This window comes from Anguilla rostrata, chromosome 18 (assembly GCF_018555375.3).
Source record: "Anguilla rostrata isolate EN2019 chromosome 18, ASM1855537v3, whole genome shotgun sequence".
In the NCBI taxonomy this organism is placed as follows: Eukaryota; Metazoa; Chordata; class Actinopteri; order Anguilliformes; family Anguillidae; genus Anguilla; species Anguilla rostrata.
This window is the reverse complement of record NC_057950.1, coordinates 18,012,067-18,027,934: the sequence shown is the minus strand read 5'-3', so window position 1 is coordinate 18,027,934 and position 15,868 is coordinate 18,012,067. Positions and strand designations below refer to the sequence as shown.

Below are 15,868 nucleotides of genomic sequence, written 5' to 3'. Positions count from 1 at the left end.
GCAGGTTAATGAATGAATGAATCATTTAAAGAACAATAAAAATAAGTTCTCTGGAGGTAGGACTAGAAGGTAAACTTACCCTTCCTCCACGGAGTCCCAGGCCCCACCCTCGCCTTCCGTGGCCCCGTCCCGGGTCAGGATGATGGGGGTGAAGTGGGTCGCGGGGGAGGTGAAGGCTTCGGGCAGGTGGGAGTCATGGTAACGATGGGGGACAGGGCCCTGGACAGGAGACAGCCCGTTCTCCCCTGCACACGGAACAAACCCTGCGATGGTCATCAACGGTCAGATCAGTCACATGACTGCATGAACACTGCAATAACAACCACGATGACAACAACAAAAATGACAATGACTATAGCACGGACATCCTAATGAAACATTTTGTGTTTTCCACAGACATGTACACACACACACACACACACACACATTTCATCAAACTTACCAAGTTTAATTTGGGAAGACTCCTCCTCCATCTTCATATTGTCTAAACAATTTTCAGTATCACAGTCTCTGTGGTGGGCCTTCAAATTAATAAAAATACAGTATGTCAAATGTTAAACATAAACGATATATATACAGTATATACATACATTACAACAGACACAAAACTATGGGAACAATCAGTACTGCATTCTCTCACTCTGACTGAAGGGGGCAATCAATTACAGGAGAAAGAAATGAAACTGACCCACCCACATTGTAACTGAGTCTTTGTGCTGCGTACATGCAGATTAACTAATGCCTGAATGAGTCCACTCAAATGGCAGCTGAGTGAAAAAACATGTTTTACAAAAAGGAGCAAAACACACTGCCCTGTACGAAATCCTTTACTTTCATATCTTACACTAAATCACCATTTATTTTTAGATCATGATGTCACATTACATTACAGGCATTTAGCAGACGCTCTTATCCAGAGCTACTTACACAACTTTTACATAGCATTTTGCATTGTATCCATTTATACAGCTGGATAAATACTGAAGCAATTCAGGGTAAGTACCTTGCTCAAGGGTACAACGGCAGTGTCCTACCCAGGAATCGAACCTATAACCTTTCGGTTACAAGCCCAGTTCCTTACCCACTGTGCTACAGTTTGATGTTAATCTTCATCTTTGTCTTTCAGCACATTCCTTCCAATATACCATATAGTAGTTTTAAAGTGGCGATTGTGAATATGCAAACTGCTGCTATAAAACTGTACAAACATGGCAAGCAGAAATGGTGAACGTGAGAGACCTGGCGAGCTCTGTGGATCAGCTTTGCCCACACGACCTCAGCGCTGACCCCTTGGTGGCTCAGGTAATCCCGGCAACACTGCGAGATTACAGACAGAAACATCACCGTTATCTTTCCCCCGAGCACTTAATCCCTGCAGGTGTGCCGGATTAGGAGGGAAATATTTATATCTTTAATCAAAGGGATAATCCCAGCAGCCTTCCATGCTCAGGAGAGAAATGTTACGCTATATGCTGAAAAACATGTAATCTGGGAATCCCGGACTGTGAAATTAGGAGTGGGACGTTTTTTTTCGCTATAAAACATTTCTACTGTTTGGTAATATTATCAGTGGCAGATCCTTTTTTCATCAGAAACATGTCCTTTGAACAGTTTTATGATAGTGGGAGGGTAATATTCTGTGTTTATTGTCTAAATACCTGTTCAATGAGGCCTACGACAATTAATTGAACAGCTAATTAAGATGAACTGAGACAGCTGCTCCAGTCGTGCTCCAGTCAGCCCCACCAAATAGCTAATTACTCTTTATAAATACATTTGAATACATTTCCGTGTTGCTAATTTGTTAAACGAACCTACACCTGCACCTTTCCCTTAGTAGGACCACAGGTTCAGCTGCACGTTTCATTTGCAAAGAAGATACAGCAGATTGAATATAGTCATGTTAATTGAAGATCAGTATTCACTTAACAACGCACATTAATCGACATAATTTAGCGCTAATGAGCATTAATAAGGAGGACACAGGACTAGAGTTAGAAGATTGACTAAGCTTATAGTTGGCAGTGGCAGATACATTCATTTTAAAGCCACAATAAACAGCTTATATATGAACATTTGTAGTTCAAAATTATTATTTGAAAGTAACTGCAATGACTCCTGAGTCCTTGCCTGGAATTTATACTAGAGCTGTAGATTCCATACACTCGGAGATTCATAGTGCCTGCTGCAGAATATGACCTCTAAGGTTTAAACATCGTTTTATTTTATTCGCATTCATATTTCGTTTACTTATTAGATTTTATTCATTTGATAAATTCTCTGAGAAGCAATGGTCTGGAAAATACTGCTTATCGCTGATGAAATGAGCACTGGAGCAGGAAATTGTACCTTTTTAGCCACGATGATGGAAGGTCGCTCTATGGGAATCCTCTTAGCCATTTCCAATAGCAACCGTTTCAGTTTCCGTGGCATTGCCAGCTTCTGATTGGGCGAAAGGCCGAACTTGGCAGTGGCCCAAAGGATGGCTGCTACTCCATAAATGCAGGCCTATAAACACAGGTCCAAATAAATACATTCTGCTGAACAAACGTACTTTCTCTGAGGAAAAAAACCAAGCATGAATTCATGTTATTCAAAAACTTTTTACTTTAACTTGGGCCTCACTATGGCTACAAGCTCTTATATAATTGTATTTAAGATTTTATAGATTACTTTGTTTTTACATGTATTTCGTGCATTTCTCAGATACTGATTCAAAGCAATCACAGGTCAACAAATAAGGATTTAACAATTAAAGGACTTTCATCACACAGGCCCATACATTATTGAACATTTCTCCAGAAATATGGACTGGTCAAAAAAAAAAACATTTAATTCTGTAATGTTTTCATATTTCTGTAAAAAATTCCTTTATCATACATTATGATTTCATTTTTTCCATATATGTTATTGTTATTTGTTGGAAAGTACTTGAGTGTCCTGCTTGGAAAACCAGCACAAATAATTTTTTTTTTCTTCTTGTCATTTTGATTATTGTTGTTATTGTTGTTATTACAATAAACAAACCTTTTCTGTTACAATTCCATGTTCCTGATATTCTGGTGCCAAGTAAAATGGATCACAGGGTCCTATGACGCAGAGAGAATAGAAAAAAAATACAAACACACAGGGTAATGATACATTTTACAACTCAAGCACTGATCGTAATGTAGCATCAGATCCAACAAAACATGTTATTTATTAGCGATTGCTACTTTCACCAAATATGCGTTACGTGTTGCAGTAATAACTGTACCTGTGTTCTTGGGGCTGAGGAACAGAACCTCTCCTTCACAGCCAATGTAGAGAGAGTCCAGGCACAAGTATGCTGCTTAAACAGTGAAGAACAGAGAAGAGCCCACAGGGAACACAGAACTGTTATCTGCAGATGTCACTCAGAAGGAGTATTCTTTCTGCAGATAAGGTCAAATAAGCAATTAAAATTATTTTAAGGGTGTTATGAAAAGCCATAATCTAAATTCAAAAGATTTAGTCTTCTTGCATAAAATTTTGGTAGGGGGTTGGGAGATGACTACAATGACCACGCACCCAGCGCATTACTCAGTCTCCCAGGTGACCTCAGGAAGATGAGGGCAGGAAGTGGCCGTCCTACCTGGGAAGTCGATGTAGGTCTGCAAGGTGGAGAGGCAGGTGTAGCAGAGGGCCCACAGCTCGTTCACCGACAACGGACGGCAGTAATGAGACAGCAGCTCCCTCAGCGAGATCCACTGTGGGGAAGGCACAGCTTCAGACCAAACAAACATCACATTCTACATCCGACCAATCACAGGTCAGGACTCGCGACACACTCGCAGAGAAAAGGGTTCCGGAGTTCTAAGGGTTCTAAGGCAAAAGGGTTCCATAGTAACAGTAAAGGTGCTCACCATGAATACAGGTCTGGCAGTAGGCTGTATCACTGCACATTCAAGTGAGCTCTTTAACCTGGTGTGGCCTGTAATCACACTTGTTTTTATTTAATTTGGGGAGTTACATGGTCTTTTCATTCAACGAGTCTTCTTGTGCAGGTTTCATCTAAACCTACTCAATGCAAATGACCATGCAAAGGAAGGATTTGGTAATTTCTAGAATTATAAAATGATTTTTACAGTTGATTTGATAGCAGGTGTGCTATGTGATCAATTGCATTTAGTAGACAATTTTACCCAGAGAAAATTTTTGCAAGTTATTTATATATTTTTTACATACATTAGTCCAATTATACAGCTGCATATTTACCTGAAGGTGCTGAGGTTAAGCACCCTACTCTTGGGCACAATAACAAAACCCCAGGTGAGACTCAGGCCTGTAGCCTCCATTTAATTAGCCCAGTTCCCTGTCCCCCATGCTACACTGCAGCCCTCTAGTATAATTAATTTCATAAGTGAGGCTGATTAATTTTGATTGGAAGTGACTCACTTCGTCCTGAGTCTCCTCGTTGAGGCACAACATGCTTTTGGTCATGTGATTGCTGGGACGGCGCACGCCGTTGCTCCTGGGGGTCTCGTCGCCCTGGGAGACGGGGCAGTCCTTGTGATTTGTGACCCCGTCTCGAGCAGACACCTCAGGCCCCAGCTCGCAGTGGCCCAAAAGAGAAGACGGCGAGACCTGCCATGTCCCAGCATGCTCTCCACTCGCCAAGCACACGCCCGTATCTGGGTCGCGGTGGCGAGCGGCCAGGTTGCGGACGCCGTTGTGAAGGCCACCGTTTCGTGCGACCCCATCGACGGAGCTCTCCTCGGCGCCGATCTCCGTGAGGTCGGCCAGGGGGGCGTTCATGCAGACGTGGAGGGGCGGGGGGGTGGGCGGGTTGTTGGAGTCGGGCACGGAGCTGGAGCGGTCGAGAGCCCCCCTGGTTCGCCCCGCCCGCCCCAGCGCCCTCCGGACCGGAGAGCTGTCCTGCGATCTGCTGTTCAGGCACGGCTCACACGGGGCCGCCTCCCTACGGGACGGTTCCTCTGCCCCGCCCGCCGCTGCGTCCGTACAGGGCGAGGCGTCCCTGCTGCGCGGCGCGCGTTTCCCCGCCGCGGGACCCGAGTCCTCCGGGTCGCGCAGCCCGTTGACCGCCGCCCATCTGACCATCTGGCCTCGCTCACGGGCTGCCCAGGAATCCGGCAGGTCATCTGAGGGTTAGGAGAGGCAGCACATCCTCAGCAACAGGGTTAACTGTGTGAACCACCAGGGCTCAGTGCTCATTTTACAGTGATTACCAGGTGGGGGGAGAGGTGGAGAGAGAGGGAGGGAGAGACAGAAAGAGAGAGAGAGGGCACTTATACCATGAAAAGCTCCGAGAGATTCGATTGACAGGACTCGCCTCCCGATGGCCGACAGCTTCCTGCAGACGCTCATAGAGGAGCTGCGCTCCAGGTGCCCCGCCGCCAGAGTGGCGATATCCTGTCAGACAGACACACAGACAGACAGACAGGGAACACACACACACACACACACACACACACACACACACACACACACACACACACACACACACACACACACACACACAGACACACACACACACACACACACACACAGACACACACACACACACACACACACACAGACACACACACACACACGACACAGAGACGCAGAACACAGACAGACACACAAAACACACAGACACAGAACACACACACACACACACACACACACACAGACGCAGAACATAGACAGACACACACACACACACAGACACAGATACACACGCATACACACACACACACACAGACACAGTCACACACACAGACAGACATAGACAGACAAACAAACACACAAACAGACACACAGATACACACACAGACGCAGAACACAGACAGACAGACACACACACAGACTCAGAACACACACACACACACACACACACACAGACAGACGCAGAACACAGATAGTGGGCATATGAGTGAGAGCTCCTCTGGTCAGATCAGCACAGAGATCTCTGCACCCCCCATATCTGTGAAATGTATTCATTTTTCTCATAGTTATTAATTTCCCCCTCAGCCACTGTCAAATTCAACCATATTTCACAGAAAGCAACAGATTTATATTCTAAAGTTATTTCTAATTACATTTTCCAAGGGCACCTAACACAAATAGTGTGGATTATATCTCATACTTATAGAGGTAACAGAAATAAGAGGTTTATTTTCCACTTAATCCTTTATGAGAAGCCTAGACATTAAACGTAACAGTACAGAGAGTGTATTTTCAGTAGTGTGCTTGTATGGTGGGAAGCACTCAGATGGGCATTTAAAGTAGCTGTTTGAGCATAGTGGCGTCAGGGTTCAGAGTGTGATGTTTCATACAGCAGGTGTGGTGTTCATGAGGGGTGGGGCAGTCAGTGTGTGGCTGTTCCATGAGGGGGTGGGGCAGTTAGTGTGTGGCTGTTTCATGAGGGGGGGGCAGTCAGTGTGTGGCTGATTCATAAGGGGGTGGGGCAGTCAGTGTGTGGCTGTTTCATAAGGGGGGGTGGGGCAGTCAGTGTGAGGCTGTTTCATAAGGGTGTGGGGCAGTCAGTTAGACAGCTAGTTAATAGTTGTGAGATAACGATGGTGTTCAGTGTGTGGTTGTTTTGTGAGGTGGTAGGTCAGGGAATGCTTGCCTGGACACTGGGCCTGTCCAATGGGTTCTTCTGCTGCATCTGGTCCAGCAGGCGCCTGACCTCGAGGCCCAGATCCGGCTCCAGCTCAGGCTCGATAACGAAGTCCAGAGCAGCCGCCAGGGTGGAGCCAAGAGAGTAGATGTGCCCCTGCAGAGGAGGGAAGGGCGCCCTGTGGTCACACGACATCGCAGCCCTATCACAAAAGCCATTGTAAGCAAAAACGAGACTAACCATGTTAAATAAAGGAGAACATTAAAGATAAAAGTCACGGTTGGGCAAAATAAAAATTACAGTTGGATATGAACAAGGTACTGAAGGTCAGAACAGCTGGATTCCCAGACAGGCCCAGCTGAGCTGTACTTCCTGACAAAAAAAAAAACATGGAGGCGAAACTTTATTTCCCCCAGAATACGAGGGATCTGCTCTGAATTCGACACATTTCTGAAATGGAGAGGCCTCCCCCGCTCTCGGGGGAGAGGAGGGAATGTGTGGTTTTGGCAGCGCTGCTCAGTATGTGGGAGGGGGCCGTGAGACACAAAAGCAAAATCAACACCATATATAGGCCAAGGATATTACTACGCACATATCGTGGCTGCCTTATTTTATTTCTCTATTATTCATATTACTGTAGCTTTATTGCTTATTGTTTTATGTCAGCATAAGTTTTGCCAACATAACTGTATTTTTGACAGATAAAACCAGTCTGAACTGAACTGAACCAAATTCAGAGCAACTGGGAGGAGAGCCATCGTGTCGTAATCCACAACAACTGCAGGCTAAAAGACTTCATTCCTGGGAGGGGTGCTGCCGTTGTACCCTAAAGCTAAACGACCTCAGCGGATATTCAGCAGTGTAAACACTACAAGAGTTGGCCTTGATAAGAGCTAAAATAATGAGGGCACCAGCTCAGTGAGAAGGGTACACTATCAGCCTGTCAATGGGGTGGGACACTGGCATACCTGTGAAGATCAATGCACCTGTATGCGCCCGTGCGGTATTTAGCAAAGGTTTCCACGGATACACACGAACAAACTGCGCAAATATTCTGACAGTGACTGGCAATTGTGATGTTAGGTCAATCTTGGGCGGATTCAGCCTTTCATCCATTGAATACATTAAAGGCCTGCGCTAACAATAAAACTGGTGAGCGTGGTCAAGCCTGGGACAGTACAAAGGCACAGGGGCGGGGCTAAAGGAAACACAGAGCTGTCGATATCTCCACCCGGACCGGGCGGTACCATAGGAGAGGAGGAGACCGGGCTTTCAGAAGAGAAAGGTTCAGTCCTGGATTCACTCAACATTTGTTTCCATTTTGACTTTATGGCATGATTAAATGCATGTGCTTGTTTTTCTTCCTCACAAACACAGTTTGTTCTGTCGAGTTCAGCAATGGCCAGAGCCAACTTGCCATACTGTAATTTTGAATAAATAATAAATGTTTGCATGAATCCAGGTCTTAGTCCAAGCTTGACACAGCACAAATACTGGTAAATGTGACATTGACATCACATAACCTTCACACTTTACCAAACTTGCTTCAGAAACACCCAATTACATGAGTGACCATTATAGACAGTTATCTTGAAGTGTAACTCAAGTTCAGGAGCACAGACTCTGAATGCAGAGCATGCACCCAAGACTCAAAGCCTGCTGACGTCTTTTCCACAATCTTCCGAACTCCAGCATTCATTCAGCTCCTTCTTCCTCCACCTTCTTGTCTTGTGTGCTTCCTTGTTAATTGCAATGAATAACTTCAGCGCAGTATTTATTATTAGTTTGACTACAAAGTCACCACGTTCTTGTGAGTGGAGGGAACCACAGCTGGGCTACAGCGAGTCAGCTCACCATGTTTTCAGCACGACACAATGGCAGCGCTGCCCACAAACCGGACGAGAGCAGCACTGGCAGGCGAACAGGAGCCTGGGGTCCTGCTCTTTGTGTTGATCACAATTGTCCATTACCTCCCACTGCATTCTGCCCTGCTCTGTACAGCTTCGAAATGTCCTCACAGTTCATTTCGTGGCCCCTGCCAAAAACAGCTCTCTCACTCGCTGAAACAACCTCATTAAAAACATGCGCGAGAAAGCCAGACGAATCAGCAAAAAGAGTGAGACAAAGAGAGAGAGAAAGAGAGAGATATATAATTAATCACTGCTGATGTTTAAACGTATTGCTTAGCACACTTTGGTGATATATGCAAATGTATTTCCTGCCAAAAAAGTCTGCTTGGTTTCAAATTTGAATTTTAAAGAGAAAGAGGGAATAAAATAGAAGAGAAAGGGAGGCAGAGAGAGAAATGGGAGGAGAAAGTGAGCAACAAATGAAGAGCAAGCATGACAGTGAGCGAGAGAGAGATCTTCATAAATCATGGCTTATTGAAGTTATTTTAATGAACACTGTCAACCATTGTCAGGGACATTCTACGCCCCTGGAGTCCTGATACGGGGAACGATAATGCAGTTCATTTGAGTGTTGCCACATACGGTTTCCTGAGTTTACTTCCAGAGCCCACTAATGCTTCTGGAGAGCGCACAATTTCCTGTCTTCTGAAGTTGTTGATTTTGAGTCGTGTAGTATGTGGTAGGCTTTAAATGGCATTCCTTTCAAACAAAAGAAATCCAGAAGAAAGCTGAAACTGAACAACATACTAAGACCTTTACACAAGACAGATTCTCCTCCCTGTCTCCTGTGTGTCTACAGTCTAAATCCTAAAAAACCAAAACGATGCAACATGCATTCTGAGGAAAATGCAAAAGCGTGTCACTTTTGCCAAATTTATAATTACTTTTTTCGGATCTTTCCAGAGGCTTTTGTCTCTGTATCCATGACAGCAATGATTTCACAACTATGGCATTAAAAGGATGCAGTGGAAAATTATAATGATATGGGAACTACGATAAGACATGTCAAGTGCAAAGAAATGTTTTACAGTGTACTGAAGCATCACCAGAGAAACACTATGCTAATTTTGACGGTCATTATAAACATCTCAATTACGGAGGCTACAGGCCTGTTGTACAATGCCCAGGTACTGAGGCCTAGATTAAATCCACGGTGGGTGTAAGTGAACTTTAGCTCGGACGAAGCTTCATTGGCATGCTTTCAGGTAAAAAGGCATTTATCAAGCCATTAAGCCATCAATAATGCAATATCAAGCCAGCCTCATACAAGGGCAGCCGCCCATGGAACCACTGCAGTAAAATTCATCATATCTGACAACCAATCCATTCCAGCCCTCATCCAACAAATGAGTAATTACTCCTCTGTCACCTTGGCTTAGTTTACCGGATATACCATAGAAACAATAATCAAAACAAGAGTCAGAACTACAGTGCACACAGCAAGACAGAGAGGCTTGTTTTTCTAAAGGATATTCTGCACCTGCAAATGCACCGCAAAAGGAGTTGGCGTGACAGAGGGATGACAGGGTAAACACACGGGGAAACCAGATGAATAAATAAGTCAAATCACAGGAACGTTTTGAACTCTGAGACTTTGTTGGGCACACCTCCTGCACAGGAGAACTTAACAGTTTCAGAGATCCTCTACTTTCACCTTGATAACAAACAACTCCATCCAGTAACAAAAAGAAACTGTAGTCAGGATGGATTTGGGAATTCTCAGTTTTGTTTCAGACCTGGTAACAGCACTGTGGGAACTGAACAAACACAAAAAGCTATTAACTCTAACACAGACACAGTGTCCCTTTACTTTCTTCAGCATCCAACAAAGCAAACAAAGGACCGATCAAGCTTATTCAGGAGCCATTTAGCTGAACAGTCTACTGAAAAGAAGTTAAATTCATTTTGGATACAAAATCAGAGCATTAATATAATATAAAAGTTCAGCAAGATCGAGCCGTGGCCAGACTACAGAGGAAGAGGAGGATGATGTATCTTCACCTTTGGCATGAGCCAGACATGGAGACAGGGTTCAGCCATTATAGTTGCACAATACAGACATCACCAGCTAATTGCAGCACACAATTACTGCCATTAACCCTGTCCTTTGCAACGAGTGATAGGGAAGACAATGTCCTATCATTGAGGTCAACTTCAAGTAGTTCCACTTTTCAAAAATCTTTCATTTTGACAAAATATTCAACAAAACACAACCAAGAGGAAGATGTAAAAGGACATGGACCCTTAATAATTAGATCAGATTAATCAGTACTCATGTTTGTCTGATTACTAGACCACGATTGAACCAAAGTTACTAGTGTTGTATTCAATTTTTTCAAGTTTTTCTCATTTATTGCCATTTATGCTTTGGCCATACAGCATGTACCTTCTATATGACACACCAATAAAGCACTTTAATTGAACTGAAAGAAGGACATGCAGCAGACAGGGAGGGAGAATGAAAGAGGGAGAGACAGAGACCTGTCAAGACTCATGGAAGCCAAAGTACAGAGAGAAGGAGGGAGAGCTGACATGGCCTATTAATCACAGAAGAGCCATTCTGCAGGATGTGCTGTGCTCCTCCCTGAATCAGATGAGCATTTCCCAGCACTATTCCAAACGCTCTGGCGAAGGAACATTGTTTCACAATGCCAGGGACGAAAATATCAATATAAAGATTACTAACAGTTTGCTACAGCAGATACTGTGTCCTGGATTTAATCAATTTTAACTTTTTAACTCACAATTTAAAAAAAAAAGTGTTAGTTATTTTCGTCGCATTTAAGCAGGTTCAAGCTGCTTACTGAAACTGACTTACATTAGCTATATTTGTCCAGAATGAAAAGCTCATTTTTGTGTTTTTCGTGTCAAAATCCAAGAACAACTATTGACAGAATCTGGCCCAATACCTTTGACCTTCAGGCACTGGCTTTGAGATTCAGGTGAAATAAAGTTTTAAGAGAAACATTATGAGAAGCTGTCTCATGAACAGGATAGAGACCTGGTTAGATGTTTTTTCCCCAGCATGTTTTCTCTGAAAGGCAGGTTGTGAGCCATTGATTTCCATTAAATGAAATGCAGGCTAATTTGCTGCAGGTAGGCACAATATTCATCAGACAAGACGTCAATATCTCTCAGAGTTTCCGCTCCACTGAGCTGCATTTTATTTATAAAAATCCAAAAAAGAATCCAGATTGTTCTACCTGACAGAATTTTGCTTCCAGTCTTTTTCAATTCCTCAAATGCAAGACAATATACTTGTTACATTGTTATTTTTAAAATATGCCATACTTACTGCAAGGCTTAACTTGAAACTCACAATTTAAAAAAATCCTGTGAGCATCTCCTCTGTTGTTTATAAAATGTCCCAGAATTCTTCATCACAAAACTCTTTAAAATACAGAGGTTGGACAGGGCTAATCATAATGAATTTGGTGCAGACAAACACATTTCTGATTTAACTGACGGAATCATTCTGCAACAATTCTATGGACAAAGAGCCCTTTCAGGGAGCAAGCTTTCTTCTAGTACCCGCTGTTATAATTGCGCTCAGTCAGTATTAATTAAACGATCGATTGAAAAGACTTCGGTGAGCTGAGATGGGCTTTTTTTAAATGGAACACTGCCTTGAGCACGCTGTCCCAGGACACACATGGCTGAAATACAAACTAATTTCGTAGAATGCGTTGGGCCTTACTAACTACATTACGGATGGTAGCTCCACCCACTTACGGCTGCAAAGCCTCGCTCTCCCAACACAGTACCGTATTTCTGATGGGGTGCAAGGGGGCACAATCACACCCCATTTTACAGGTATGATTTAAGGCCAGACATAGACCATGATAGCACATCTTTGGACCATGGGGAAAGACGAGTGAGAACCCACAGGTAGATGGGGAGAACGCGGCATACAGACAGGGCCTGATTCAATCATAGGTAGCAATGAAACACTTACTTCAAAGGTGTTTCCCGTCCTGTCGAACTCTGGAGGCATGAAGGAGCCCTCTGGGTCATCTGGAGGCCCAAAGAAATCAAACAATGCAGAAGAGGCATTCGATCAGACATTAAGGAGGGCTAGTTGTCTAAAACTACAATGCACAGGTAAGGACACAACAAGTGCACTGAAGAGTATCTGCAGGAAATATATGCTCACAGTCTCAATTCATTAGCAGCTAGCTGCAAACATAGTACTGGCCTTCTAAAAAACAACTCTGTAAAAAAAGTTTTCATTGAGATAAAAGAATGAATGAATACAATTTGGAGCTTTCAAATGGTATCTGCCTTCTGATCAGGGACTCTTTGGCAGAGAGACAGATCCTTAACTAACTTGTGGGATACTCTCATTAAAAAGCCCTTTCTCTGAGGAGACTGCTGCGGGTCCTTCTGTCTGCATTCAGAGTGATTTGCTCCACTTAGTAAGCCCTTATGGTTCTGAACACTGTCCAAGAAAGTCCAGCGGTGGTGGGGAAAACTGCAGAATCAGCTGGCCTAAGTAGGGCAGCAGCTGCACCCGACACAGCTCAGCAGGGCCCCACACAGGCCAGGAGGGCCTCACACAGGCCAGGAGGGCCCTGAAGAGCCCAGTAGGGCCCCACAATGGCCAATAGGGCCCCACACAGCCCAGTATTACCCCATACAGCCCACTAGGGCCCAGTGTCTTCTGACTTTACAGCAAAGAGCTGTTGAGAAGGAAATGGGTCTGGTCTGCACAGGGTCCAGCGCTGCTGCAGTCATTACAGCCCCCCCCCCCACTGCCAGCCAATCATCCCCCCACCATTCCCACCCCCCAAAGATTATTAAAGCCCTGTGGACTAAAAAGTGTGCAGCATCCGATAAGGAGGCGGAATGTAGAGGTGGAGAGAGGAAGGTACAGAGAAGGAGACAACGATGGAGGGAAGAAGGGAGCAGAAGAGAAGGTAAGGTGAAAGAGAGAGGGCTGTTTTCTGGCCAGGATTCCTTAAACATTAGCCCTCAACTCACAAACTACAACTCACTGACTTACAAATAATTGCAAGCATACTTTTTCTTAACACAGTTTGTGTGTTCCATCAAATTTCTTTTTTGAAGAGTATGAGAAACATGTGTGTGCAAAAAGGAGGACAAATGTTGAGTCACGGTTTCCACCTCACTATACATGATGAAAATACACCAGGGCAATTCATCTGTGTTCACTGAAGGAAGTGATTCAAAACAACCAACATTTATGTGAAAAACATATTACATATATTAAAGCTTTTGTTTTTTTGTATTATTTTGGGGACAAGGGGTTACCCACATGTTCTTGTTCCCATTTCACAGGCAGAATCATCATTTTAATGTCCCTGTGAGTCGCTCCATGTTTTAAAGGCTTGGGCTTTACACATGCCAGGTGCTGGTGCGTGGGGAAGGAGCTTCTGGTTCTGATGCAAGTGGGTGAAGATAAGACTCACTGCCAACATGCAGGCGCAGCTGCGTTAATCACTTAACACCTGTTTACAGTGCTTTTGATGATTGACAGAATGCTCAGGCAATTTAAATTAAATTAAAGCAATTAAGGCATTTCAGGCCTATTTTCCCTCTGAATTTTTGAATGGCAAATTAATTGCGTTCGTGCCCTCTGGGACCTTCTCTTTCAATTTAGAACAGCGCGAGTTTGCACTCTCCGCAAAAAACGTGATGCTTCTTTCCAGTTTGAAGTCCACAGATGAGTCAGAAGAGGACACTTATCACATGAGCCACCTGTGCAGGTAGGAGAGGGTCATTACGGTGAGATAAGCACCCAAAATCCCTCCCCTGCCAGGAAATCCTACCAACAACCAGGAATTATGCACCACATGGAGGGGGGGGGGGGCTGGTGACCATGAGGAGTAACTCAACACACATTTAACATGTGCGAATATGCTAATAATTGATTTTAAATGCAAGTTCATTTAAATATTAACCCCAGAGAAAGTCTTAAGATGGATTTTACAGGCATACACAAAGTCACATTAATGAAGAATACTGTGTTAAAACAAACCATTTCCCATTGGACAACCACACAGGGCTTTCAATTCCCAAAGTGTGATGCTGCCAGCACATTTCACAGCAAACAGAAATTGAGCATTATAAGAACTGTATCCAGGAGACAATTACCTTGGTTACAGTGACACTCTGATGGCATTGATTCTTATCAATTTCTGAAGCCACCAGAGAGTGCATGCATTCTGGTGGCTGTGTGTGTGTGTGTGTGTGTGTGTGTTGGGTCTGGGGGCATTTTGCCCACAGGGACTTTGTTGATTGACAGGTGGGTGACCATGACATAAACCCGTTTGGCAGACAGATGAATTCCGTGCCAGGAGCAGAGATCCTGGCAAATCGAAAGGAAGATTTCTCCCCGGAATGTGTGTGTCAGAAAATCTCACTTTGGAGTGATGTGATGTGACACACTGACGCTTTAACTCGCAGTGAGAAGGCTGGGACACAAATATATCCAATTTTATCAGAGCAGGCAGGATTTTACAATCGCAAAAGGCAACCATATCTGTGTGTGCGTGTGTGTGTGAGCGTGTGTGTGTGTGTGTGTGTGTGTGAGTGTGAGAGAGAGAGAGAGAGAGAGAGAGAGAGGTTAGAAGGTAGGCTAGAGCACGCAGCTGGGTCTTCGGTGAAGTAGCCGATAGTCAGAGACAGAAACGGGGATGGGAGAATGCTGACTCACCACTAAGCTGCTCCATGAAGCAGACGTTGCCGTGAGCGTTGAAGGCCAGGGTGTCGGGGGTGATACAGAGCATGTGGAACAGGGGCGAGTGGTCGATGCTCTGCAGAGCCAGGACACACTCCAGACACACAGCCCACACCTCCGGCTCCGACAGACAGCTGTCCCGCAAGGAGAGGACGTCCGCCAGGGAGACGTTCTCCTGTCGACACACGCACATATACACACACAAACGCGCACACATACAAACACACACACAAACGCGCACACATACAAACACACAAACAAACGCGCACACATACAAACACACACACAAAAAACACATGCACACACATACAGACAAACACACACGCACACAAAAAAAGTGCACACGTGTGTACACATACACACACACACATACAAGCATAGACAGACAGCACATACATGCACCCACAAATAACCACAAACATACAGTCCCACAAATACACACAGAGACGCACAAACACACACACATACACTTTAACTATGCAAGTTGTCTATCATGTAGGCCTGCACATCACAACATTAACATTGAGGTAGCTGACCATTAATTTAGTTCAATGATAAAATGTATTAATATAATTCTATGTATCCCGACTTATCCAAACTTTTACAAGCGTGTGCAAAGCCCTCCGATGACATTATCATGGAAAACCTGATTATGCATGTGGAAGAAGCTCC

At 44.3% G+C, this 15,868-nt stretch overlaps 1 protein-coding gene across 4 annotated transcripts in view; it reads right to left on the bottom strand.

The window, feature by feature from the left end:
- Window positions 1-15,868, bottom strand: part of LOC135244768 (kinase non-catalytic C-lobe domain-containing protein 1) — a 35,929-nt gene that overhangs the window by 15,886 nt on the left and 4,175 nt on the right. For 3 of the 4 annotated variants that reach the window (XM_064317313.1, XM_064317314.1, XM_064317315.1), the window contains exons 2-13: window positions 15,173-15,371; window positions 12,452-12,510; window positions 6,596-6,742; window positions 5,274-5,391; window positions 4,417-5,120; window positions 3,614-3,728; window positions 3,257-3,328; window positions 3,028-3,089; window positions 2,350-2,508; window positions 1,240-1,317; window positions 443-521; window positions 80-263 (exon numbers count right to left, since the gene is read on the bottom strand). In XM_064317313.1, the coding sequence (XP_064173383.1) occupies window positions 80-263; window positions 443-521; window positions 1,240-1,317; window positions 2,350-2,508; window positions 3,028-3,089; window positions 3,257-3,328; window positions 3,614-3,728; window positions 4,417-5,120; window positions 5,274-5,391; window positions 6,596-6,742; window positions 12,452-12,510; window positions 15,173-15,371 (1,976 nt within the window). The remainder of the gene's footprint in view (window positions 1-79; window positions 264-442; window positions 522-1,239; window positions 1,318-2,349; window positions 2,509-3,027; window positions 3,090-3,256; window positions 3,329-3,613; window positions 3,729-4,416; window positions 5,121-5,273; window positions 5,392-6,595; window positions 6,743-12,451; window positions 12,511-15,172; window positions 15,372-15,868) is intronic. The other variant, XM_064317317.1, reaches the window with a different exon arrangement.